Source organism: Aotus nancymaae, unplaced genomic scaffold, assembly GCF_030222135.1.
Source record: "Aotus nancymaae isolate 86718 unplaced genomic scaffold, 86718_ANA_hifiasm-v0.15.2.pri h1tg000003l, whole genome shotgun sequence".
Taxonomy (NCBI): Eukaryota; Metazoa; Chordata; class Mammalia; order Primates; family Aotidae; genus Aotus; species Aotus nancymaae.
Window position 1 is genome coordinate 2,691,757 of NW_026988414.1, and position 26,612 is coordinate 2,718,368.

The window sequence follows — 26,612 nt, forward strand, 5'->3', positions numbered from 1 at the left end:
CATTCTACTGGCGAATGGAAGAATCGGGTTACAAAACACAGTTTGGCTGGGCCCTGTGTTCTAGGGTCCCCGCCTGTGCTCAGAGCGCCGCGCATTCATGCAAAAGTCTGGGGGCCAGAGGCTCAAATGCTCAGCGTGGCCATAGATGGGTAATAAGTTATAGACCATTTCACATCTTCTCTTTGGTTTATCTTAATTTCAAAAGTATCCACAATTAACATGTATTGCTTTTGTAACTGAAGAAAATGGTGGTTGTTTTTTTCTTTTTTTTGAGACAGAGTCTCGCTCTGTCGCCCAGGCTGGAGTGCAATGGCACAATCTCGGCCCACTGCAACCTCCACCTCCCAGGTTCAAGCGATTCTCCTGCCTCAGCCTCCCAAGTAGCTGGGATTACAGGTGCGCGCCACCACGCCCAGCTAATATTTTGTATTTTTAGTAGAGACAGGGTTTCTCCGTGTTAGCCAGGATGGTCTCGATCATCCTGACCTCATGATCTGCCCGACTCGGTCTCCCAAAGTGCTGGGATTACAGGCGTGAGCCACCGCGCCCGGCCGAAAATGTTATTACATATATATACATATATATATATATATATATTTTTTTTTTCTTTTTTTAAAGAACGAATGTTCTTTTCCTTTCCCTACAACACAATCAGGGTGACATTCAGCTTGGAAAGGTGGGGATTCTGAGACACACGGAGCTGGATGGGTTCTGGCTCCAGAGCCCGTGTGGACGGCTGTGGGCTAGACGGGGCGGCCATAGCGCTGGGGCGGCCTCCTGCGGGCCTTGCATGCCAGACACCAGGCTAAGCCCTCTGGACTCGGCATCGTCCCACCCCAACCCCCACATCCCACACACCCTAAGAGTGGGAGCATCCCCAGAAGAACTGGGATTAGCCACTTTGCCGCTGAGGGAACTAGAAGCTCTGAGAGGTGAGTGCCCTGCCAGGCAGGCCAGCTCCCAGTGGGAGAGGGGTAGGGGAGGAATGGGGGTGGGAGCCAGGAGCCTACTGGTGGGGGGTTCTATACCAGCCACAAGGAAATCCCTTTCTCTTTGAGGGATTTTTGTTTGACCACTAGTAAAAGTGGCCTCTCCAGAAAATCCAGAAAGACAGGTGATGGACTTTGAAAATTAGCTGCAGTAGCCGTGAGAGGTGTCTTCACCACCCCCATGGGACTGAGCGGGAAACCGAGGCTCCCCTGGGTGGGGACTGGGGCATGGCCACACAGGCAGCAAGGCCCCTGCTCCTGCCCCATCCACTTCCCACTGGGCCCCCACAGAAGGGAGTGCCAGGAGGCTGGAGGGAGGAAGCCCTTTTCTAAGGCCGGCGGGGGCGGGGAAGAAGAGAGAGGGCTAAGCGATCAGAGGCTCTGGTCACCGGACGTGGTGCCACCTGACCCTGCCTGCCTGGGAAGGGGGCCCTGGCTGGCAGATCTGGTGAGCTCCCCCTACACACCCTGGTGCCTGGGAAGGTGGGAGCCACCACTTCACATCTTATCATACCCACTCCTGGTCCTCTGGAAGCTGGACCTGGAGGTTCTAGAACAGTGCCGTCCAAAGTGGGGTGTGCAGAGAAGCCTCAGCACACCCAGCCTCCCCGCTCTGGCAGCCGCCACTGCAGATAGGAGCCCTCTGCAGCCAAACCAAAATCAGCTCCCAAAAATCCGTTTGGGAAATTGTACAGCGGCCGGGCGCGGTGGCTCACACCTGTAATCCCAGCGCTTTGGGAGGCCGAGGCAGGCAGATCACAAGGTCAGGAGTTTGAGGCCAGCCTGGCAAATAGGGTAAAACCCCATTTCTACTAAAAATACAAAAAATAGCTGGGCATGGTAGTGGTGCCCACATAGTCCCAGCTACTCGGGGGGCTGAGGCAGGAGAATCACTTAAACCCGAGAGCTGAAGTTTGCAGTGAGCTGAGATAGCACCACTGCATTCCAGGCTGGGCAGGCGAGACTCCATCTCAAAAAAAAAAAAAAAGAAAAAAGTAACTGGACAAACTCCTTTCCTAGGTTGGAGACCAACTGTCCACATCCACAAATGCTCTGAGAAGCCCTGCAGGAAAGAACAGCTTTGTTTAATCCTGCTTTTCCCGAAATTTATTTCATCATGAACCTCCATTTGTGCCGTGAAATACGTATTAGCATCTGTGGTGGATTAAACATGACTACAAATTCCCTGAAACCCCCGTCATTGAGAGGTAGGGTCTATGCCCCTTGCCTTCAATCTGAGCAGGCTACGTGACTGCTTTGATCAGTGGAGGACTGCAGAAGTGACATGGGGATAGTTTGCCTCCTGCCTCTTGGTGCACTGGGCTGTAGCATAAGAAATCTGGGACACACTAGGGGAGCAGAGGATGACCAAGATGAGGCTGTTTTGGGCACCCAGCCCAGCAGAGCCTTTAGATGACTCCAGCTCCTGCTATCCTCTGACTGCCCCTGCAGGAGACAGCCCATGCACGAACCACCCTGCTGAGCCCAGCCAACCCCAGAATCACAAGACAGTCCAATCCATGATCATGTTGAGCCACTGTGTTTGGGGTGGCTTGTCACATGGCAGCAGATAACTGCTGTTCGGAGTGTGCCTAGAGCACCCTTCTGCCTCCCTTTCCAGTTGGGAAGGGAAGATCATACAGAGTCTCCACTTTGAAGTCCTTTTCTTTTCTTTTCTTTTTTCGAGTCAGAGTCTTGCTCTGTCGCTCAGGCTGGAGTGCAATGGTGCCATTTCTGCTCACTGCAACCTCTGCCTCCTGGGTTCAAACGATTCTCCTGCCTCAGCCTCCCGAGTAGCTGGGATTACAGGCCAGCTACTTTTTGTATTTTTAGTAGAGACACAGTTTTACCATGTTGGCCAGACTGGTCTCAAACTCCTGACCTCGCCTTGGGCTCCCAAAGTACTGGGCTTACAGGTGTGAGCCACCACACCCAGCCTGAAACCCTTTTCTAACAACCATCAAGACAGCTACTACCTGGGATGTGCTGCCTGGGCTCACACTTACCAGCCATATGCATTCAGATAGTGCCAGGCACACCGGCATGCGCCTATGGTCCCAGCTACTTGGGAGGCAGAGGCAGAAGGATGGCTTCAGCCCAGAGGTTTGAGGCTGCAGTGAGTTATGATCACACCATTGCACTCCAACCTGGGCGACAGAGCGAGAAAGAATTCAAACAGGTATTTAGTTCTTTGTGTGTCAGTTTCCTAATCTGTAAAATGGGAGAATAATGGTAGCGACCGCGTGAGGTTGTTGGGTGGATTCAGCATCGGGATAAAGCAGACGGCAGGTGTCGAGCAGACGGTGGCCAACACTCACCGCTCTGTGCCTCTGGCAGCGCATGGCCTAGTGCTGGGAGTGGGTCGTTTGCACCTCAGCTCCCCCAGAACTGGGCATGCACCACGCCCCGAGAGTGGGCCTCCCGTAGCCGCCCGCTCGCTGCACCCAAGCACGGTGTTTGTGACATTGCTGGTGCTCAAGAGTCTGGCAGAAAATAAAAGGTTCAGAGAATTCTGAATTGTTCCACCTGGAACGCTTCTCAGAATTAAAGAACTGAACCTCTTTATTTTTACTGAGGCCCAGAGAGGTAGAGGGCCCTACCCAAAGTCACACAGCTAGCTCTGGAGCAGAATCCTTGGCCTCAACTCCCCTCCTGGTGCCTGGTGTGACACAGGGCTCCTTGAGTCTTGAGTCTCGGGACCTGGTCCTGGCTCACGCCTCTAGTCTCTCCTGTGCCTTCCCTTACCCCAGAGCTGCCTGAGATGCCCTGAAGTCTGCTCTCTGGGTCTGCTGAGACCCTCGCCACCAACAGCACAGCTGGACCGAGGGGCCTTTCCGGCATCTCCCTTCGCTCCTTTCTCCCCAGGATATGTGGTCAGCCAGGACATGTGGACTGGACACTGTAGTGTGCCACGCAGAGGTGCCAGCCACACTGCCACCCAGAAGGCCCTGTGGAAGCCCCAGACCAGCAGCAGGGAAAAGTTGGCAGGATGCTGCCAAGTACCCAGGCTGCCAGTGCAGAAGTGGGGGCAGCCTGACCCATAGAGCCCCAGAGAGTTTGGCTCAAACCCCACCCTTCTCTCTTGCTGGGGGACCTTGGGTGTATTACCTAAACTCTCAGCCTCACTTTCCCCATCTGTAAAATGGGAGTAAGAACACGTCCACCAGGGGGAGGTAAGACACGAGAGCCCAGGCACAGAACCCAGCAGTGGGAATGGGTGGAGGCAGTCAGGCAGACCCCACGGGACAGGGCTGCCCTGGGCATCTGAACCAACTCCCCTTCTTCAAGACCCGACAGCTGCTCCCCACCACAATTTCCACTCTTTCTTCCTGTCAGTTCCTAGGCTGGTTTGGGTTCCGAACACACTTGGGGGCCCTGGGGCTCTAAGGAGGTGGGACATAAAACCTAGAACCTTTGGGGAGGGCCACAAAGTTCTTCTGGAAACATCGTTCTTGAAGATGGGAGGGCACGTCTTGGGATGGGGGCCCACAGGCAACAAACATGAAATGCCAGTCTATAAAAAGTATGTCCCTAGGTCAGGCACACTGGGTCATGCCTGTAATACCAGTGCTCTGGGCAGCCAAGGCAGTAGGATGGCTTGAGGCCAGGAGTTTGAGACCAGCCTGGGCAACATAGAGAGACCCCTATCTCTACAAAAAATTAAAAAGGATGAATTTGTGTGTTTGTTGCACAGAGAAAGAGTGTGTGTGTGTTTGTGTGTGTGTCTGTGTGTGTCTATGTGTATGTGCATGTCTGTGTCTGTGTATGTGCGTGTCTGTGTCTCTGTGTGTATGTGTGTGTGCATATCTCGTGTGTGTGTCTGTGTGTGCATCTCTGTGTGTGTGTCTGTCTGTGTGCATCTGTGTGTGTGTCTCTGTGTGTGTCTGTGTCTGTGTGTGTCTGTGTGTGTGCATCTGTGTGTGTGCATATCTCTGTGTGTCTCTGTATGCATGTCTGTGTCTATGTGTGTGTGTCTATGTGTGTGTTTGTGTGTGTGTCTGTGTCTATGTGTATGTGTGTGTCTGTGTGTGTGCATATCTGTGTGTGTGTGTGCATGTGTGTGTGTGTGTGTGTGTGAGACGTGCTTGCCCAGCATTGGGGGCTGGGGACAGGGAGGGCGTTGCCCTGCAGCTGTCCCAGTCCTGGGAGAGCTTCGCAGGCAGCTCCTTCCCTGCATGGGAGGCAGAGGATGTGGATTTGAGAGCAGGGCTGCAGCAGGCTTAGAGCTGGGAGCTTCAAACAGAATCGGCCTGGCAGCAGGCCTGGAGCCAGGGCTTAAAGGGACTGCTGAAATTATAAATAGCCACCTTCCCCAGGACTCTCCAGTCCCTCCTGGAGAGGGCCCTCCCACCAGCCCCTCCATGAGCCTCCACTCCAGCCCCTAGCCTGCTAGGAAGGGAGAGGGGCGGGGCGGGGCGGGGCGGGGCGGGGCGGGAGGAACCCTGCTGGTCAGAAGGCTGAGCAGACCTGCACGTTAGCTACAAACACTTGGTTTTGAGTTGCAGGGAGTATCTAGAGACCCTTCCAGCTGCTGACCCCTCGGACACTGCCTGAGGACTCCTCCATCACTAACAAACACCCCCCGCCCATCCCAGCTCATATGTCAGGCCCAGAGATGGCTTAAGAGGAGGGGCTGGCACGGGTCTAGCCAAGCAACCCTGCATCCATCTGGCCTCTGCGGAACTCAGTTCCCCACCCTTGAAGGAGAGGAGAGGGACCCGGAGGAGCCATCAAAGGGGCATTTAGGGTTCTCCCACCTGAAGCTGGAACCTGGGCAGGGTCAGGCACTGAGCCAGCTGCTGCCAAGGATGGGACAGCGCAGGCCCCGCTCAGAAAAAACGGGCCTGGGCGAGCAGTGGCTGCGAACTTGTGAAATGGCTGGCGCCCCTTCCCGCCCCATCCCTTCTCTTCCCACCGAGCACTTTCCCATCCGTGAGGTGGAGGGGGTGGACAGGGACCACCAGGTCACCAGGATGGACTGTCAGCCTCGCAGGCAGGTGCGGCCACAGCCCCACTGCGCACAGGGGACCGCGCCGGGCTCAGAGGCACACGGCCAGGAAGAGGCCGAGCAGGGATTAGAACTCAGCTCTTTACACACCCTGAGCGCTCAACGCCAGCCGCTCTGGGCCACCGATAGATCTGTGGCCTGATCCATCAATCAAACCTGTGATTGACGGATTGACCCGCCGATTGATTAACTGATTGACTGATCGCCTGCCTGCCCCTCCCCCGGGCCGGCCTCCAGGGAGTCCCGCCCCGCCTTTCCGCGGCCCGGTCCACGTGCTTCGGGAACCTCACCAGAGGCGCCCCCAACCGCGGCCCGGGCGAGGGGGCGGGTCCGGGGCGGGGCTCAACCCAATCCCCGCTCCGCCCGCCGACCGGCCCGTTGCCAAGGAAACGACCCCCCCCGGGGGGCCTTCGGGGGCTCTGGCCGCCCCTGGACCCTCTGCTGGGAGCTGGGGTCCTCGGGTGAGAGGGACGGGGGGCGCGGGGCAAGTGGGAGGCCACAGATGGAGAGATGGGGGAGACAGAGACAAAAATCCACGGGGGGAGACTCAAAATTCGCCCCCGTCCCGCCACCCAGAGAGACAGAGACAGAGACGCACTGGGGGAGAGACCGAGGCAGAGACACAGGCCGCAGAGACTGGGAGAGACGAAGGAGAGGGCCTGGGGGAGACAGACCGCCCGAGGCGGGGGGGACGGCCGGGAGGCGAAGAGGGGCCGAGTGAGAGCCGCTGAGGGACCTGCGCCCCGAGGGCCCCAAAGAGAAAAGACCAGGGCCAGCCAGGGGGAGCCAGCCGGGAGGGGCGAACTTGTAAAAATAAATATTTATAAATTGAGAGTTTCCCAATTCTTTTTGCATTTCCGTAGTAAATTATGTATCTCCTATCTGCTTAGGGAGCCGCCAAGGGGGGTGCTCCTTTCTGTGCTCCCCCATCTTCCTCCCCATCCTCCTCCTTTGCCCCCTTCCTCACCCCCTCCACCCCACGCCCTCCCCAGCCTCCTCTTCCCGCTCATCTCCCCTCCCTAATCTCTCCTCCTGCCCCTTCTTCCCTCCTACCCTCTTCTCCCCTCACCCCAGCACCCACTTCCCTTCCTCCTCCGCCCTCTTCTGCCCCCTCTTCCCCCTTCCTCTTCCTCCCCCTTCCCCATCCTCCTAATTCATCCTCTCCCATCCCCTCCCCACTTTCGGCCTCCTGTTTCCCCTCTTCTCCCACCTCCCCAGGTTGGAGCTGGGCACAGGCAGGCAGGAGGGGCTGCCCCCACCTGAAGGTGCCCCCTCCCAGAGGTGCCCGGCTGCCCACTCCCTGTTTCTTCCCTGCCTTAAATAAGAATAATCACACAAGTCAGCGAGGCTAGGATTTAAAAACGCTGTTGTCGCTGGCAGTTTGGCACCCCCAACCGGGACCACGGAAATCTTCCTCCAGAGGACAGGGGACGCTGGGGTTGTGGGGAAGGCGGGGCCGAGGAGGAGGCAGGAGGGCGCTGCAGTCCCAGGAAGGCCTGGCCTGGAGGCTGAGACCACTTCGGCTTCCTAGGGGGCCTGGACAAGCCCCCAGCTGGCTGAGCCTCAGTTTCCCCCTCTGTGGGATGGGGCCGGGGGTTGGCTCCCTGCTCCCTAGGGCCAAACTTGCTCTGTTTGGGCGTCTTTGCCAGAGTCTGGGAGGTTTCCAGGCCCCTCTGACAGTTCCCACAGTGCCTCAGACACAAAGGAGGAGCTGAGGAAGAAATACACACAAACATACACACACACACACACACACACACACACAAGGGTGCCGCAGGAGTTCCTAAACTGGGGCCAGAGGAGTGGGGGAAAGCGTGCCCCGCCCCCAGTCATAACCTGCCAGGTCAAGGGTCACACCCACTAGCAGTCTGTGGCCTGGCTTTGAGGAGCCTCAGTTTCCTTATCTGCAAACTGGGCCCAGTGAGGCCTCCCTCCCCTTGACCAAAGACCAGGATCCTGCCCCCTGAAAACTGCCACGCCCTGTACATAGTGCCATAGGCTCCCTGCTCCGCTCTGAGGTCTTGGAAGCCAGGAGCGAACCTTGGAGCCTTCCTCCCGGACCCGCATCCTTTCTCGGGGCTGCAGGTGGAGGGCCGGGCTCCACTGGCCTGCCCTTTCTGGGTGAGGGGGCCTGGGTGTTCGCTCCGGGGTTTGACGTTAGCCCTGCCTTCTCCCCAAGCTCCTTTCAGTCCTCACCTGTTTCCAATCCTTCCCATTGTTAAGAACGCAAGGGTGGCCAGTGGCTCACGCCTGTAACCCCAGCACATTGGGAGGCTGAGGTGGGCAGATCGCCTGAGCTCAGGAGTTCAAGACCACCCTAGGCAACATGGCAAAATCCTGTCTACCAAAAATACAAAAAATTAGTCGAATGTAGCGGCACGCACCTGCAGTCCTAGCTATTTGGAAGGCTGAGGTGAGAGGATCACTTGAGCCTGGGAGGTCGAGGCTGCAGTGAGCCGAGACTGTGCCACTGCATTCCAGCCTGGGTGACAGAGGAAGACCCTGTCTCAAAAAAAGAATGGCAAGCGCCACTGATCAGGTACTGACTGGCACCAGGGGCAGTGCGTGGGACCTGCCAGCTTCTCCCTGCCCTCCCCACACCCGACTCCAATGCAGGGCCCTACGGATGCCCCAAACAGCAGAGGCTCAGGAGGATGACTTGCCCCAGGTCAAGTGGCCAGACAGTCCTGAGCAGGGCTCTGGCCTGGGCCACACGGAGGGGCGTCTTCACACCCAGTGGGAAGGGGGAAAGGTGGGCCGCCTGGCTTAGCGACCTCAGGCCCTGCAGGACCCTCAGAAGCACCCATCTCATGTAGAGACTCGTCTTTCTTCTAAGCCAGGCAGTGAGGGATGCACTGGGAAATGACTCCCCTCACCCCCGTTTATCTGCTGCCAGCACCTCCTGTGGCCGGGGTGTTTCCAACTGTTTCACAGACCCTAGGGGCATCGGGTGGGAAATGGAGAGGGCCAGGTGGGGGACTCACAGCCCCTCCCCCTGCTTCCTTCTGTATTGATCACTTGGGTCAGATTCATTTCAAAAAAAGAGAACAAGGTTGCGATGGGAAGGTAGGTGGGAAGTACAGCTCGGACCTCTCTGCTGTCAAGACCTAGGAGCCGCTGGGATGAAAACTGTGGCTTCCCAAAGACCCCCCAACCTCTGTGACTCAGCTGTCCCCAGGCCACCACCCCCAGGGCATGCAGACAGAGCAAAGCGGCACTGCCAGGTGAGGATGCCTGGGCATCGAGTTCTGTCCTTCATCCAAGCCCGCCACGTGGGCCCTGCTGCGCCGGTAGGGTGGATGAGGAAGTGGGGGCTCAGAGACCTTAAGAGATTTGCCCAGGGTCACACAGCCAGTGTAAGACTCCACTGGGACACTCTCCAGTCCCTCTGACTCCAAAACCCAAGCTTCTGTAGCACCCACCCTCCCCTGAAGAAGCCACAGGTTCACCCTGACCCTGTCACAGGCTCTTGCCCCCTTTCTGCTCTTGTTTCCTGTCAAGCTGCTCCCAGGGGTTTCTTCTGGCATCAGGAAGACTCACAAATGCTCAGGAACAGGACTGAGGAACGACTAAGGGAGACCACCATGGTACCACGAGGGGCAGGGCAAAGCTGCTTGTGCAGTGGAAACTGCCACACCCTCCACCACCCACCCCTGCCACCCCCTCCACCGCTCACCCCTGCCACCCCTCTACCACTCACCCCTGCCACCCCCCCCCACCGCTCACCCCTGCCACCCCTCCACCGCTCACCCTGGCCACCCCTCCAGCTGCTTGTGCAGTGGAAACTGCCACACCCTCCACCACCCACCCCTGCCACCCCCTCCACCGCTCACCCCTGCCACCCCTCTACCACTCACCCCTGCCACCCCCCCCACCGCTCACCCCTGCCACCCCTCCACCGCTCACCCTGGCCACCCCTCCACCGCTCACCCCTGCCACCCCCCACTGCTCACCCCTGCCACCCCCCTACCACTCACCCCTGCCACACCCTCCACCACTCACCCCTGCCACCCCCCCCACCGCTCACCCCTGCCACCCCCTCCACCGCTCACCCCCTGCCACCCCCCCACCACTCACCCCTGCCACACCCTCCATCGCTCACCCCTGCCACCCCTCCACCACTCACCCCTGCCACACCCTCCATCGCTCACCCCTGCCACCCCCCCACTGCTCACCCCTGCCACACCCTCCATCGCTCACCCCTGCCACCCCCCCCACCGCTCACCCCTGCCACACCCTCCACCGCTCACCCCTGCCACCCCCTCCACCGCTCACCCCTGCCACACCCTCCACCGCTCACCCCCGCCACACCCTCCACCGCTCACCCCTGCCACCCCCACTGCTCACCCCTGCCACATCCTCCACTGCTCACCCCTGCCACCCCCCTCCACCGCTCAGCCCTGCCACCCCCCGCTCACCCCTGCCACATCCTCCACCGCTCACCCCTGCCACCCCCCCTACCACTCACCCCTGCCACATCCTCCACCGCTCACCCCTGCCACCCCCACACCGCTCACCCCTGCCACACCCTCCACCGCTCACCACTGCCATCCCCCACCACTCACCCCTGCTACCCCCACCACTCACCCCTGCCACCCCCCGCCACTCACCCCTACCACCCCCACCACTCACCCCTGCTACCCCCTGCCACCCCCCACCACTCACCCCTGCCACCCCCCACCGCTCACCCCTGCCACCCCCACCGCTCACCCCTGCCACCCCCCACCGCTCACCCCTGCCACCCCCCACCGCTCACCCCTGCCACCCCCCCACCGCTCACCCCTGCCACCCTCCACCGCTCACCCCTGCCACCTCCCACTGAGCATGACAGCAACATCTGCCACCCCCAGTGGATATCGTCCCAATTTCCCAGAGCCCTGTGTGTCCAAGATGCGCCGGAGCAGGGCTGCAGGGTCCCAGGTACCTGTTGTCCTTACAGAAATGTCTACACCTGCGTCGGATTGGGCCTAGAGCCGTCACCACCACACTGCCACCTAGGTCATGCCTCCTCCCTGAGAAGCAAGGCCAGGACCTGGCCAGTCCAGAGCCCCAGCTGTTTCTTTACTGCAGGCGAAAGTCCTCCCAGGAAGCTCCTGACGTCCCAGGGGTCGATCAACCATCCACTTAACCAAAGAGGCCCAGACACTTGGGAGCACCCAGGCCCAGGCTGGGGCCTGCTCTGAAAAGGTCAATTGTTGCTGATGGTGGGTGGGGGCTGGAGACAGAGGCCTGTTTGGCTTTGTGGGAACTCAACACACAAACTGGGGTGTCTGGAAGGTAGGGGGGTGGAAGCTTCGGGAGGGATGGAACTTTCTTTGGGACTAGGGGATCATTAGCACCTGCTTGGCGGGTACCACAATGGGGGGAGGGGTGCCAGTGGGCTGTTTGTTTATGCCCTGGGAGGGGAGGGAATGGAGATTTTCAGGCCCTCAGATCCACACCCCACCTACAGCAAGAAAGGGAGAGATTTTCATGGCCATTAGAGGGGATGGGGAGAAATGTCTACACTGCAGAAGGATGTCCACCCAGACATTAACCAGAGTCATTTCTGGGTGAGGCGTGTTGGTGACTTTTACTTTCTTTTTTTGAGATGGAGTCTCACTCTGCCGCCCAGGCAAAAGTGCAGCGGTGGGATCTCGGCTCACTGCAGCTTCTGCCACCCAGGTTCGAGCAATTCTCCTGCCTCAGCCTCCCGAGTAGCTGGGACTACAGGCATGCAGCACCACACTGGCTGATTTTTGTATTTTTAGTAGAGACGGGGTTTCACCATGTTGGCCAGGCTGGTCTTGAACTCCTGACCTTGTGATCTGCCCGCCTCGGCCTCCCAAAGTGCTGAGATTACAGGTGTGAGTCACGGTGCCTGGCCTAGCAGCTCTTCTTAAAAGCTGCTTGTGGCCCTGGAGGCAGCACATGTCTCCTGGAGAGCTGTCAGGTTGCTAAATGCACCCACCCTTTGACCAAGCGATTCCATTGTTAGGAATTTATGCCACAGACACATTCACATGGCGACAAGGGAAAATGCAGAAAGAAGCTCACGGCACCCGTGTTTTTAATAGCAGAACTTTGGAAATGCCTTAAACACCCATCTAGGGGGACTGATGATGAATGGGAAGAGTGCACAGTGGAAGAGTATTTGGCTGTTAAAAATACCTGCCTGAGGCCAGGCGCGGTTGCTCACGCCTGTAATCCCTGCACTTTGATCCCACCAAGGCAGGTGGATCACTTGAGGTCAGGAGTTCGAGACCAGCCTGGCCAACACGACGAAACTCTCGTCTCTACTGAAAAAAAAAAAAAAAAATTGGGTGTGGTGGCACATGTCTGTAATCCCAGCTACTTGGGAGGTTGAGGCAGAAGAATCGCTTGAACCTGGGAAGTGGAGGTTGCAGTGAGCTGACGTCACGCCACTGCACTCCAGCCTGGGGGACAGAGCAAGACTCCATCTCAAAAATAAATAAATAAATAAAAATAAAAATAATACTTTGCTGCTAGGGCCCATCTGGGATTCTTCAAGGACAGAAGAACAGGAAGCTCTCATTTGTGTTTTGAAAGGGGCACCTGGATTCACACGCTGACTGTGAGGAGGAACCTGGTGCTCACCTGCAGCCGGTTTTCCTCTTTCTCGGGACCCGCCACCCTTGCGGTTGCACGAGGCCCCCTGGCTAGTGAGCCGTGGGAGGACATGATGTGACGCTCTTTACCCTGCCTCAGTGATCTGGAGATGGGGGTGCCACAAGCTGAAGGCAGCCTGGATTTTTGAGCCTTCACAGGAAGGGCAGTTACTCCGAAGAATCACGTGGAGGCCGGCGCGGTGGTTCACGCCTGTAATCCCAGCACTTTGGGAGGCTGAGGTGGGCAGATTACTTGAAGTCAGCAGTTTGAGAGCAGCCTGGCCAACATGGTGAAACCCTGTCTCTACTAAAAATACATCCATCAGCTGGACATGACGGCACGTGCCTATAGTCCCAGCTACTTAGGAGGCTGAGGCAGGAGAATCGCTTGAATCCGGGAGGCGGAGGCTGCAGTGAGCTGAGATCACGCCACTGCACTCCAGCCTGGATGACAGAGAGAGACTCTGTCTTCAAAAAAAAGAAAAAAAAGAATTGCCTGGACACACAGCAGACTTTGTTGAATGTGAAACAAACTTTGACCATGTTAAGGTGCTCAGATGTGGGGTTCATTTGTTACGGCAGCAGAGGGAGCCTTGCTGACCAATACAGCTCACACCCAGGCACAGGTGAAGCCTGGCCCAGGTCCTGAGGGGACTCCTGGAAAACCACGTTCCGGTTCAGGAGGTGCTGAGAGATCCTGGCAAGTCCTTTGACTCTTCTGGGCCTCTGTTTCCTCATGTGGAGGGTGGGGCAAGAGATGTTTTCTCCTCTAAGGCCTACCGTGCTTATGCTCCCAAAACCCAAAGGCTCAAGGAAGACCTGCCAGTCCTAGGGGTGGCTGGGGGCTGGATGCTCACTGCACACTGGCCGCTGGGCAGAGCACCTCAGAGGCATCATGGAACCCTCACAGTGGCTCCAGGAGGGAGGTGCCATCACGATCCCCATTTCCCCGTGAGAAAACTGAGGCTCAGAGAGGCAAGGTCACTTGCCCAGAAACACGAGCATCTGAATTCTTGACTGCTGTAATGCCGATTACCATCTGGTATTTTTATTTCTTACAAAAGCAGCTAACTTAAGGCTGGGATTTGTCTCACGCCTGTAATCCCAGCACTTTGGAGGCCCAGACAGAATGATGGCTTGAGGCCAGGAGTTCTAGACCAACCTGAGCAACATAGTGAGACCCTGTGTCTACAAAAAAAAGTAAAGAATGAGCTGAGTGTGGTAGCCACTCTGGAGGCTGAGGTGGGAGGATCGCTTGAGCCTAGGAGTTCCAGGCTGCAGTGAGCCGTGATCGATCCACTACACTTCAGCCTGAGTGACACTGTGAGACCCTGTCTCAAAATAGAAAAAAGAAAAAAAAAACTTAAAAGAAAGCCAACTATCAATAACATAAGAGAACCGGTAATAAATTTTTTTTTAAATACACATGAAATGTATCATCGTAACCATTTTTAAGTGCATAGTTCAGCAGTGTTAAGTACATTCACAGTATCGTACAGCCATCACCACCATCCACCCACAGAACTCTTTTCGTCTTGTGAAACTTAAACTCTGTACCCATGAAATACTAACTCCTCCTTCCCCCGGCAGCCACCATCCCACTGTCTGTCTCTACGCATGCGACTCCTCTAGAACCTCACGTAAGTGGAATCCTACTGTATCTGCCCTTTCGTGACGGGCTGTTTTACTCAGCCTGCCGTCTTCAAGGTTCATCCATGTTATAGCGTGTGTCAGTTTCCTTCTTATGGCCACATAACGTTCCATTGTACGTATGCGTCGCATTGTTTATTCCTGCGCTCGAGGACACCTGAGCTGCTTCCACCTTTTCTCTATTGTGAGTAAAGTTGCTGGGAAGACGGGAGCATGAATATCTCTTCGAGACCTTGCTTTCCATTCTTTTGGGTACATACCCAGAAGTGGAAATGCTAGATCATATGGTAATTCTATTTTTAATGTTTTTGAGGCACTGCCATGCTGTTTTCCACAGCGGCTGCACCATTTTCGTCCCCACCGGCCCTGCCCAAGTGCTCCAGTTCCGCCACCTCCTCCCCGCCAGCACTTGCTCCTTCTGCCTCCTGATAGTAGCCATGCTCGTGGGTGGGAGGGGACATCTCATCCGGGTTTTCATCTGCTTACGATTAGTGAGGGGATAAGGGCTTTTTCTTTTTTCTTTTATTTTCTCGCTTTTTTTTTTTTTCTTTTTTTTGAGACAGAGCCTCACTCAGTCCCCCAGTCTGGAGGGCAGTGGTGCGATCTCGGCTCACTGCAACCTTCACCTTCCAGGTTCAAGTGATTCTCCTGCCTCAGCCTCCCAAGTAGCTGGGACTACGCATGTACCACCACACCTGGCTAGTTTTTGTATTTTGGGTACAGACGGGGGTTTCACCATGTTGACCAAGCTGGTCTTGAACTCCTGACCTCAAGTGATCCACCTGCCTTGGCCTCCCAAAGTGCTGGGATTACAAGCATGAGCCACCACGCCTGTCCTGATATGGGCTTTTTCAATGCCGCTGGTGGGTCTAGAGCAGTGCAGTCACCTGGCTCTGCTTCCACAGGAGGGAAAAGGGTCCCAGTGCTGCCCCCATCCCGGGGAAGTTGAGGGCACCGAGAGTCCCTGACCCCAAACCAGCTAGTGGGGCTGCAGCTGCAGCATGACCTGTGCCCCAGTGAACAGGCTGGGGGCCCAGCTTCTCCGGAACCTCAGCCTCCGCGGATGTTGCAACCTCCACTTCCCCTGCTGGGCCTCAGCAGGAACTGAGCTGGGCTTTTCCAGCTCCGGCCAACCCTGTGACCTAGAGTCCCCGCCCAGCCTGGAACTCAGAGCGGAGAGGAGTCAGCACCACAGGGAGGCAGGAGACGCGGTCATCTGCGTGTCCCTCAGCTTCCGCATCCGGACAAGGGGCAGCTCTGTGGACAGGACGTTCAGGATGAGCTTGCAGACTGTGTGGCCAGATGGATGTGGTCTGACTCCCATTTCTTCCATTTGCCAGTGGTGTGACCCTGGATAAGTCACTTCCCCTCCCAGCCCTCACTGGTGCTTGGCACTCAGTACAAACTCAGTGCCTCCTGTGATTACCAACACCATCATCCTCCTCATCACCATCAATATCCACCAGGATGGCCAGGTCACGCCTGTGTCCAACCATCCATGGCTCCCACTGCCGGCCAGAGACAGCCCGTCACACTCTCACGGCTGCTAGACACTGCCCAGACTCACCCCTGCCCACACCTCCAACCTCCTCTCCCTCTCACTCGTCACATTCCACTCTCTGGGGCTGCCCTCCTGTCCTTCAAACTCAAAGCTCTCCCTCCAGCCACAGGCCCTTTGCATATGCTGTTCCCTGCCTGGAATGCGCTTCCCCACCCATCCGGCTCCACCCCTTCATCAGTTACCTCCTAAAAGGCCTCTGAACCGTGAAATTATTGGAAGACTGTCAGCCTCCCTACGTCGCTCTATGAGGCCAGGATCGTGCCTGCTTTGCTTCCCACTAACGACAAGGTTGGTCCAGGTGGCCCCCAAATATTGGCCACATGGAATTATGTCCTTTCCAGATAAATCCTGATTTTGGAAACTCAGGTTGTTTCCACAGAAACAAGCCATTCCTCACATCACTAAATAAGCTTTAACTTTCATACCTTTGGAAGATTTTTTTTCCCTTCAGCAAACGAACAAACCTGAGAAAGCCCTCAGCTACATCCTGTGTCCTCATTCTTCAGCTCAGAAAAATATGGTCACTGCACTTGGAGCAGCTGCTCCCCGTGCCTGCCGCGCCTCCTCCCAGCCCGCCCCCCTGGCTGCCCCTTCCTCAGGACTCAGGGGAGCTTTCGGCTGCTCTCTGGGCGACCCCCTGCTTGGGAATAAACACCCACCCTGAGGGACGGAGGAAGGAGAGGGAGGCAGATGTGTTTCAGCCCCCACGACAAGGTCGGCGAGAGCCACAGTGAACCCTGCTAAGCGCCGGGGCCTGACCCAGCCGGGCTACACTCAGCACCACCGCCATCGGGAGCGCAGGTGTGGACCCCAGGAGGGCCATGGGCCAGGAGGCTTCAAGAAACTGCCTGGCCCAAACCCATGCCTGCATCCCCCCTTCCATCCCCTTGCTTATCTTTTAAATTTGTATTTATGTATGTATTTACTTATTTTTTATTTTTATTTTTTTGAGACGAAGTCTCGCTCTGTCACCCAGGCTGCAGTGCAGTGGCACGATCTGGGCTCACTGCAACCTCCGCCTCCCAGGTTCAAGCGATTCTCCTGCCTCAGCCTCCTGAGTAGCTGGGATTACAGGCACACACCACCACGTCAAGCTAATTTTTGTGTTTTTAGTAGAGACGGGGTTTCACCATATTGGTCAGACCGGTCTCAAACTCTTGACCTCAGGTGATCCACTCACCTCAGCCTCCCAGAGTGCTGGGATTATAGGTGTGAGCCATCGCGCCCGGCCTACTTGCTTGTCTATTTCAACATTTATTTAGCAAGCAACTACTATGTGCCCAGCCCAGTTTGGGGGAAGCCTAGTGAAGACCCCAGGTCCTGCCCTCCTGACCAAGCAATTTACACAGACTCGGTACTTACTTCTGGGGAGGAGACCTCGGGCTCTGCACTGTCCCCAGGCTCACCCAGCGCATTCTCTGGGCTCAGGGCCTGTGGGTAGGGGCTGGCACTAAGGCATGCTCCAGAGGACCCCGTGGGGAGGGGGGATTCAGAGAGGGGTGGTGCACTCGCCCATTCCAGAAGGTCCTGGGGAAAAACTTTCTCCACAGGGTCACGGGAGCAGGCTCCGGGCAGTTGTCACCCATCAGCACCACTGTCGTTGCTGTGGTTGGCGCCAGCTCAGGCCTGCAGGAAGGATGGGCTGTCCCCAAACAGAGGTGAGTCAAGGGAGGACTTAGGGTCACCGTCGGCTGGGCCTCATGGACACCAAGGGGGAGCCCCGGGGTGAAGGAGTCACGGCCACAGGGAGGACCAGGAAACCTCCCCTGGACCTGGCGGGGGCGGGGGGCTTCTGAGATGAGTACCTGCTATTTGGGTTCTCATGGGGGTCACATTCCTGGGGGAGATGACTGCAGCCAAACAAAGCACACGACCATGCGGCCGCACAACTGCCCTGGTGAAAGGGACGCTGGGAGGCCTGGGAGCCTGGGTCAGGAAACGGTGGGCGGCGGGCCTGGGAAGGCTGCAGGAAGGGCGGGAGCGGTGAGGACCGCCGCCACCCGCCAGGAGGACTGGCTTCTGGGGCCCAGCACCAGGCGAATCTTGAGAGAGAGGAAGAGGAGTGGGTGTGAGGCCAGAGGGGACCCCAGGGCCACTGTGGGGACATGGACTCCGGGAGGCGCTGGCCTGAGGGGCCCTCCTGTCCGCTGTGCCCGAGGAGGCTTGGGTGGGCAGACAGAGGTGGTGAGATTCGCCACAGGCTTCCAAGGGAGAGGCCCCTGTGGGACTGGAGAGCCCAGGGGACTGCAGAGACTAGAGAGGGAGGAGGGCAGGAACACGCGGAGGCCTGGGCCAGGGCAGCCAGAAGGGCCCTGAGTGCGGGTCCGCATCTCCTCCCACGCCAGATCTGCCAGGGGAGCTCAGAAATGCCTGCTGCAGAGTCTTAGTTCATGCGCCCCTCCCAACCTGCCTGGCACGCCCAGGCACATACACATCTGCCCACAAACACACCCTCCCTCACATACACACAACTCATGCATGCTAACTCCTGTGCACACCAATTCACACATACACAACTCACACACCAACTCACACGTACACGACTCACACGCATACCAACTCACAGACACAGCAACTCACACATACACAACTCACACACTAACTCATACATGCCAACTCACACCGACTCACACACACACCAACTCACACATATACGACTCATATGACAACTCACATACACACCAACGCACACAAACACAACTCACATACACATCAACTCACATGCCAGCTCCCACACTGACACACAGCAACTCACATGCACATCAACTCACATACATACCAACTCACACATACACAAGCCACTCATACAACACACATCAACTCACACAACTCACACTAACATGCAACTCACACACTAATTCACATGCACAGCAACTCACATGCCAACTCTCACACACAACTCACATGCACACACACACACAACTCACATGCCAACTCACACACACCTCACAAGCACAGCAACTCACACACACATATATGACTCACACACAACTCACACCACACACTATCACACACACCCTCTCACATACACCCTCACACACATCAACTCCCATGCACACCAACTCCCTCCCATGCACACACCCTCCCTCATACACAACTCACACACAGACCCATGCACACACCCTCACCCCCATCTGACACAACCTCACACATACACAACTCACTCATACCAACTCACATGCACACACCCTCACTCCCAACACAACCTCACACATACATAACTCACACACACCAAGTCACATGCACACACCCTCCCTCATTACACAACTCACACACAGACCAACTCACATGCACACACCCTCACCCCCAATAACACCTCACACATACACAACTCACACACACCAATGCACATGTACACATCTTCACTCGCACACATCTACATACATCCCTGCTTACACTCACCCTCCCTCCCACACACACACTCACATGCACACATAAACTTACATACACACTCACTAACACACACCCCTGCTCACAGACACTCTCACACATACGCCACACCCTACCCCCACCAGGCTCAAGGACCCCTCCAGTGTCCTTGGGGCATTGACCCGGGGGAAGCAGGGAGGGTGATTTCCCAAATAGCAGCCCCCAGAGCCCAGGTTCTGCCCCAGAGAAGTTTAAGTCCAGATAGCAGAAGGATCTCCCTTGTAGCTGAAGACATTTACATGAGAAGAACCACTTCCCCGAGTGACTCAGCATGCACAGATCACACACACACACACACACACACACACACGCAGAGGGCTCTCTAGAGAGCTGTCCTCGACCCTCACTTCGGGCCCAGAATTCCGAGGCTCCACCCCAGCCCCAACAATCCAAGTCCTACCCATCTATGCAAAGCTCAGGGGTGCCTCTGGTATGTGGGAGCCTCACAGTGCCATATCCTGTCCCCTCATTCCAGAGGCTTTCCCTGGCTGGGGGGCCGGGGGAGAGCAGGGAAGGCCCAGCCTGAACCACAGTAAAGTGGAAACCCTCAGGGAAATTCACACCCAGTTGCCTGCCTGCCAAGGACAACATTCATACAGGCGCACTGACACACACGTGTGCACACCGACTCGTGTGTACACAGCCCCATACTCACCCTGATATGTAGGTACACACTTGTCACAGGCGTTCAAGCCAGAGCGACTGCATGTTGAGTGAGGGCTGGGAACATGAGGCTGGGGCTTGACGGGCTGCCTTCCCAGAAAGTCAGGTATTCCCAGCTTCTAGATGTTTACAGTTAAGGGAACAAATTAATAATGTTTACTAAAACAGACCCAGACTTGGGATTGTCCAGATACCCCATATCTGGAGAACAAAGGCAATCCTAATTTTGCTTTAAAGATAATAATATTGATTCTTGCAAAATATAGCAATTAAGGAAACTAATTCTTTATCACAAACCCTTGTAGCAGAGCCAATCTCCCCATGTATGTAAGCACTGTGCCTGGGGTGGAGGCGTCCTCCTCTTTTGGGAACGTCCTACTTTGTCTCTGGAGTAGCTGTCCTTTCTTTCTTTTTACTTTCTCTTTTCTTTTCTTTTTTTGAGACAGAGTTTCACTCCTGTTGCCCAGGCTGGAGTGCAGTGGCACGATCTCGGCTCACTGCAACCTCTACCTCCCGGGTTCCAGCAATTCTCCTGCCTCAGCCTCCCGAGTAGCTGAGATTACAGGCACACTCCACCATGCCCAGCTAATTTTGTATTTTTAGTAGAGATGGAGTTTCTCCATGTTGGTCAGGCTGGTCTTGAACTCCCAACCTCAGGTGATCCGCCCGCCTCGGCCTCCCAAAGCGCTGGGGTTACAGGCGTGAGCACCACACCTGGCCAGGTTTGTTGTTGTTTGTTTTTTGGGTTTTTTTTTTTTTTTTTTTTGAGACAGAGTCTTGCTCTATTGCCCAGGCTGGAGTACAGTGGTGCGATCTTGGCTCACTGCAAACTCTGCTTCCCAGGTTCAAGTGATCTCCTGCCTCAGCCTCCCAAGTAACTGAGACTACAAGCGTGTGCCACTAAGCCCAGCTAATTGTTTTTTTTTTGTTTGATTTTTTTTTTTTTTTTTTTGTATTTTTAGTAGAGACAGGGTTTCACTATATGTTGGTCAGGCTGATCTCAAACTCCTGACCTCAGGTGACCCACCCACCTTGGTCTCCCAGAGCTGGGGTGACAGGCGTGAGCACCGCGCCCGGCCCCTTGTACGTTCTTAGTAAACTGGCTTTTGCTTTGCACTGTGGACTGCTCCTGAATCCTTTCTTGTGCGAAACCCAAGAACCCTCTCTTGGGGGCTGGATCAGAACCCCTCTCCGGTAACACACTGAAACTCACACAAGCACGAATACACACTCCCCTACGCCACTGGTGCACACACACCAGCACACTCACAATGACACGACACGCCCAAGTACACGCGGACGCAGCAGAGTGTAACTCTGGGTCTCCAGTGGGTCTGAGCGGTCTGCTCCACAGTGGGGCTCTCCTGAGGCTGGAGACTCCTCTCAGAAATGTTTCTGCCCCCAGCTGCCATGTTACTTAAAATCCTGAGAAATTAGGAAAGATTCCTTTAAAACCAGCACCTCGGATTTTAGGCTTAAGCAGTATTTGGAAAATGCGAGACTCAGTCCTCCAGCTGGGTGGGCTCTGGGCCTGTCTCCCGGCTCATGGGGGCAGGCGGGAGGAGGGAGCTGGCTCGTGGTATGGGGCGAGTCTGGGCACATTTGGGGCACACGCAGGTACGCGGACATCCCACCGCTGAGAGCCAGAGAGACAGCAGAGGGCTGTGGGGGGTCAAAGACAGAGCTCTGGAGAGACCCAATGCCCACTCGCTCTCCCTGCAACCTTCCCCTAGGGACTCCACTCCCGCGAGCCTCAGTTTCCCCATCTGCACAATGGGTGTGACTCCGGGACCCACCTCATGGGCTAATGTGAAACTCAAATGACACCGTGCCGATGAAGTTAGAAGCCCTGGAAGACCAAGAAAAGAAAGTGGTGGTGGCGGCGTGGCTGCGATGGGGGAAAAAACCACCATCCCCGGCTTCCCGCGTGTAACGGGGCCGAAAATAACCAGCACTTTCCTTTTCTCTGCGGCTGAAGCCCACGCTTCCCAGAGGACCGGGCCTGCTTATCAGGAGCAGAGCGGCTCGCTCGGCTGTCTCCGCCAGAAGGTGACTGTGGGGGCCCCGCTCCCCTCCAGCCTCCAGCCCGACTCCCCCCGCCCCGCCCCGCCCAGGTTTCCGCCCCACCCCCCAGCCCACAAACAATTTTGCATATATTTAAATCTCCTTTGCGAGTTCCCCCTCCCCCGGAAAAAGAGAGAAAGAAATTACAAAGGCCGTCATTTGTCTCCGTCCCCGCACCCCATCTATCAGGGCCCGGAGCCCGTCGCCTCGAATGAGGCGCGCGCCCGGGACGGCCGCTTTAATGGGGCGCCGCGTGTGACTGTGCAGCCGCGCGGCGGGCGCAGCCGGCCGGCATTTGCATACATATTAAACGGAGCAGTAAAAAATGCAGACATGCAAACCATTTGGACGGGCTCCTCGGCGCAGAGCCTGCCAGGAAATCAATCTTCTGGTTTCTTCAAGGCAGCCTGCTCGGGAGGAGGTGGCGATGCCACACAGCCCGCAGGCCGTGGGAGGGGGCCATCGTCTGTCCATCTGCCTGCAGGAGCGGCCGTGGGGGTCCTTCCTGGCCACGGAGGAGCCACCCACGGGGAGCCAGGGGCCGGGGATTGAGTGTGGTGGGTCCTGGCTCTGCTGGCTGTGTGCCCTGGAGTGAGAGCCGGCCCCTCTCTGAGCCCCCCTTCACTGGGTGCTGAAGATACTTCCTCTCCCTTTTGCCACTCTGGGGCTTAGGGGACTAACCCAAGATCACCGGGCCGGGTCTCTAAGCCAGGTGCAGAGAAGGATGGCGAAGCACCCAGGCTCTGGAGGCAGGTGGCCTGAATTCAGTCAGGCTCCACTCCTCGGGAGCTGTGTGATCTTGGGCAAATGCATCAACCTCCCTGTTTCCCGTAAAAGAAAGCTCAATATGCCTCCCTCCCAGGTATGCTGTTGGATTGAAATAGGTCAGTCTTGTACAGCACTTGGCTCATGGCCTGGCAAGTAGTATGTGCTCAATAAATAGTGGAGTAGGAGGGTCCTTGGTGTTATCGGTATGGCCTTCTGGGTGAATATCCCTCTTTACTCCTGCATGGTGTGGCAAGCCACTCCTCCGCGAACCTCCTTACCTGTAAAAGGGGCGTTTTGATTCTCACGGGAAGGGCTAGCTGTGTTCTACAGGGCACTGGGTTATCTCCCTGGCCCTCCCTGCTGTGTGCTCCCACCCACCCGCTGATTCCAGCCAGTGTGGCCAAGGTGGCACCTCTGAGGGCTGCCCACAGCCTGTCTTAGGCAAAGCCCAGAGCAATCTGTGGGTCCAGGAAGAGGCCACTGGCCCTGAACCTCAGCCGAGTGAGACTGGGGCCTCTCTGAATTCCACGGCACAGATGGGGAAACCGAAGCTCAGAGAGGTGTGGCAGAGCCGCCGGGAAGCTCCAAGTTGGTGCCGCTGGGATTCAAGCCGGATGCGCCCAACTGCAAGGCCACCTCCCCAGAGGTCACCCGGAAAGTAAATACTGCTAGCAGAGGGAGGAGCTCATCCCACAGTGTCAGGGGACGCAGCTGCCCCCCCAAAAGGAGGGGGTGCTTGTGGAGAAAGAAATGAGTTTTGTGTCTGAGCCCAAGTGAATATCTGGTACCCATGAAGGTCCTTCCCTTTTTTTTTTTTTTTTTTTTTTTTGAGATGGAGTTTCGCTCTTGTTGCCCAGGCTAGAGTGCAATGGCATGATCTTGGCTCACTGCCGTCTCTGCCTCCCGGGTTCCAGTGATTCTCCTGCCTCAGCCTCCCTAGTAGCTGGGATTACAGGCATGCACCAGCACACTCAGCTAACTTTTTGTGTTTTTAGTAGAGACAGGGTTTCACTACGTTGGCCAGGTTGGTCTCGAACTCCTGACCTCAGGCGATCCACCTGCCTTGGCTTCCCAAAGTGCCGGGATTACAGGTGTGAGCCACCGCGCCCGGCTCAGTCCTTCCTTGAAAAACCCTGGAGGAAGAGGGGAGAGAGGGCTTTTGAGAACCTGCTCAATTTGGACTTCATTCATCTACTTTTTACTCCCAGAAGCAGGGAACAGAGGTGACCAAGGTCCCCAAGAGCAGGCCGGGCAGTGGGCAGTGCTGGGGCATTAATGGCAGGATGGGGGGTGCGCCTAGACCAGTGGGTGCACTGTCCTCTCTGAAACCCTAGGGATTAGGTGAAGAGGCCAAGCCAGGGCGTGGGCAGGGGAGCTCTGTCTTCAGTTGGGAGAGGGTCCCCTGAGGTTCAAAGCTTCCCAACTGAGTGGCAGTGTGACCTCCGTGCTGTGCGTGGGAGTTGCAGCCTAAAGTTATGGGAACTAAAGAAGCCAGACCCAGAGCTGTGGCCCAATTCACTGGTGTCTCGCTGTGTGACCTTGGACAAGGCCTCGCTTCTCTGGGCTGGGGTTGCTGAGCCGACTGCACGCCTGCCCTGTCTCGGGGAGCCCCCTCTTTCGTTCTTGCCCTCCAGGCCCTCCGGGCCTCTGTCCCTCCACCTCTCTCTGCAGCCCCGAGCGCAGGCCACCCCCACTCACTGCCCGGCAGGCAGCCCAGCCAGGGTGGAGGAAGCAGGCAGGGCGGGAAAAGGCGGGAGGGGTCCGAGTTACAGGAACCAGCAGGGCCATTGCTCAACTGGGGAGCCTGGCCGCGGGCCTGCCTCGGCCCCCACCTCCAGCAGCCCGCCCTCCTCCCAGCTCTGCATTGCAAACATTCCTCGCCAATCTCGGGTTGCTGCAGCCCCGGAAGGGGGAACTGCAGCAGACACAGCACGAGGCCGCCAGAAACACTTAACCCCTTCGCTCCTTCCAGGCAGAGCTTGTAGGCGGAGGAAGGAGGGAGCTGGGGCGGCGGCTGCCAGAGTCCTTCCCAGGCTCTGGGTGACCGGGTCAGGTGATTTGCTGGCAGGCCTGGCCGGATTACCGACGTGGATCAACAGGTTGTGCGTTCATGACTCACCCAGCAGACATTTCCGGAGCTCCCCTGGGTGCTGGCAGCAGACATGAAAATCCAAGAGTGGCCCCAGCATGGGGGGTGGGATGCGGGTCTCTTATGACAAGTATAACCAAGGAGAAGTGCAGGGTAAGCCTGAGCACAAGCTAACGTGGCTCAAGTAGTCAGGGAGGGCTTCCTGGAGGAAGTGACTTTTAGGGAGCCCTGTGAGGGCAGAGGGAGAGAGTTCCAGGCAGAGGAGGCAGCAAGTGTGAGGCTCCAGAGGGCAGAGAGATGTTGGCACATTTCAATCTGTGTTTCTGGAGGAGAGAGAGGAAGGGAAGGAAAGCCCCCAGGTGGCAGAGCTTGGCCCATGCCAGGTCCTAGAAAGCCTTGAGGCCACTCCCAGCATGGACTGTCATCTGAGGGTAGTGAGGAGCCGGGGAAGGGCTTACGTAAAGAATGACATGGTCAAGTTTAGCGCTAAGCACTAAAAAATGCCTTGAATATAAAACAGAACCTTGGGCCGGGCGCGGTGCCTCACACCTGTAATCCCAGCACTTTGGGAGGCCGAGGTGGGCGGATCATGAGGTCAGGAGTTCAAGACCAGCCTGGTCCACATGGTGAAACCCTGCCTCTACTAAAAATACAAAAATTAGCCGGGCATGGTGGCATGCACCTGTAGTCTCAGCTACTTGGGAGGCTGAATCAGGAGAATTGCTTGAATCCAGGAGGCAGAGGTTGCAGTGAGCCGAGGTTGAGCTACTGCACTCCAGCCTGGCGACCCAGCAAGACTCTGTCAGGGAAAAAAAAAAGAACCAGAACCTTAATGGAAAGAGAGGGCACTAACACATTGTCATGTACAAACCAAATGGACTCTAAGACCAGAACATCTGAGCCACGCCAAGGTGCCACCAACAGGACACGTTTCAGATGGCAGCTGGGCAGGGCACTAGGCTCTCTGGCAGCACACATGGCCACTCTGCCGTCCCAGGCCACACAGAATCAGCAGGCTCAGGTTGGCTCTTCCTCCCGGGGTGGGGTCAGCACCTCCCATCTCCCAGACACTAACTCCTGCATACAGCTGGAGCTCAATAAATGCAGCAATTGTCAGAGTGTTTGAAGTTGGGAGGGGCTGAGAGGTCATCTAGGCCCACAGCCTCCTTGCCTTTTTTATGTTATGTTATGTTATGTTATTATTTTATTTGTGAGATGGAGTTTCACTCTTGTTGCCCAGGCTGGAGTACAAGGGCATGATCTCGGCTGATTGCAACCTCCACCCCCCAGATTCAAGCGATTCTTCTGCCTCAGCCTCTCAAGTAGCTGGGATTATGGGTGCCCGCCACCACGCCCGGCTGATTTTGTTTTTTTTGTTTGTTTGTTTGTTTTTTTAGACGGAGTTTCGCTCTTGATACCCAGGCTGGAGTGCAATGGCGCGATCTCGGCTCACCGCAACCTCCGCCTCCTGTGTTCAGGCAATTCTCCTGCCTCAGCCTCCTGAGTAGCTGGGATTACAGGCACGCGCCACCGTGCCCAGCTAATTTTTTGTATTAGTAGAGACGGGGCTTCACCATGTTGACCAGGCTGGTCTCGAACTCCTGACCTCAGGTGATTCACCTGCCCCGGCCTCCCAAAGTTCTGGCATTACAGGCATGAGCCACCACACCCTGTCCTCACTTTAGATGAGGAAACTGAGGCCCAGAGGCAGCGATGGCCAGCCAGGCCTTAGTCCCAGGCCTACGCATACTGGTCATGAGCTACGTGATCCAGGCGAGTGATG

At 56.5% G+C, this 26,612-nt stretch overlaps 1 protein-coding gene across 1 annotated transcript; it reads right to left on the reverse strand.

Annotated features, from left to right (window-relative positions):
- Nucleotides 1-13,165: 13,165 nt before the first annotated feature.
- Nucleotides 13,166-22,316, reverse strand: LOC105721024 (uncharacterized). Its single transcript, XM_064376179.1, has 6 exons — nucleotides 22,306-22,316; nucleotides 22,120-22,208; nucleotides 21,705-21,757; nucleotides 19,901-20,027; nucleotides 17,622-17,858; nucleotides 13,166-17,458 (listed from the first exon to the last, which is right to left on the reverse strand). Exons 1-6 carry the CDS (start codon nucleotides 22,314-22,316, stop codon nucleotides 17,241-17,243), a joined length of 735 nt encoding a protein of 244 aa, XP_064232249.1. The 3' UTR covers nucleotides 13,166-17,240.
- Between the last annotated feature and the right edge of the window lie 4,296 nt (nucleotides 22,317-26,612).

Excerpts from the sequence above, each read along its gene's own strand:
- LOC105721024 (XM_064376179.1), bottom strand. Across the intron at positions 21,758-22,119 it reads GGAGACAAATGACGGCCTTT|GGCTTCTAACTTCATCGGCA; the intron begins GTAATTTCTTTC and ends TTGGTCTTCCAG. Across the intron at positions 17,459-17,621 it reads CATGAGAACCCAAATAGCAG|CCCATCCTTCCTGCAGGCCT; the intron begins GTACTCATCTCA and ends GTTTGGGGACAG.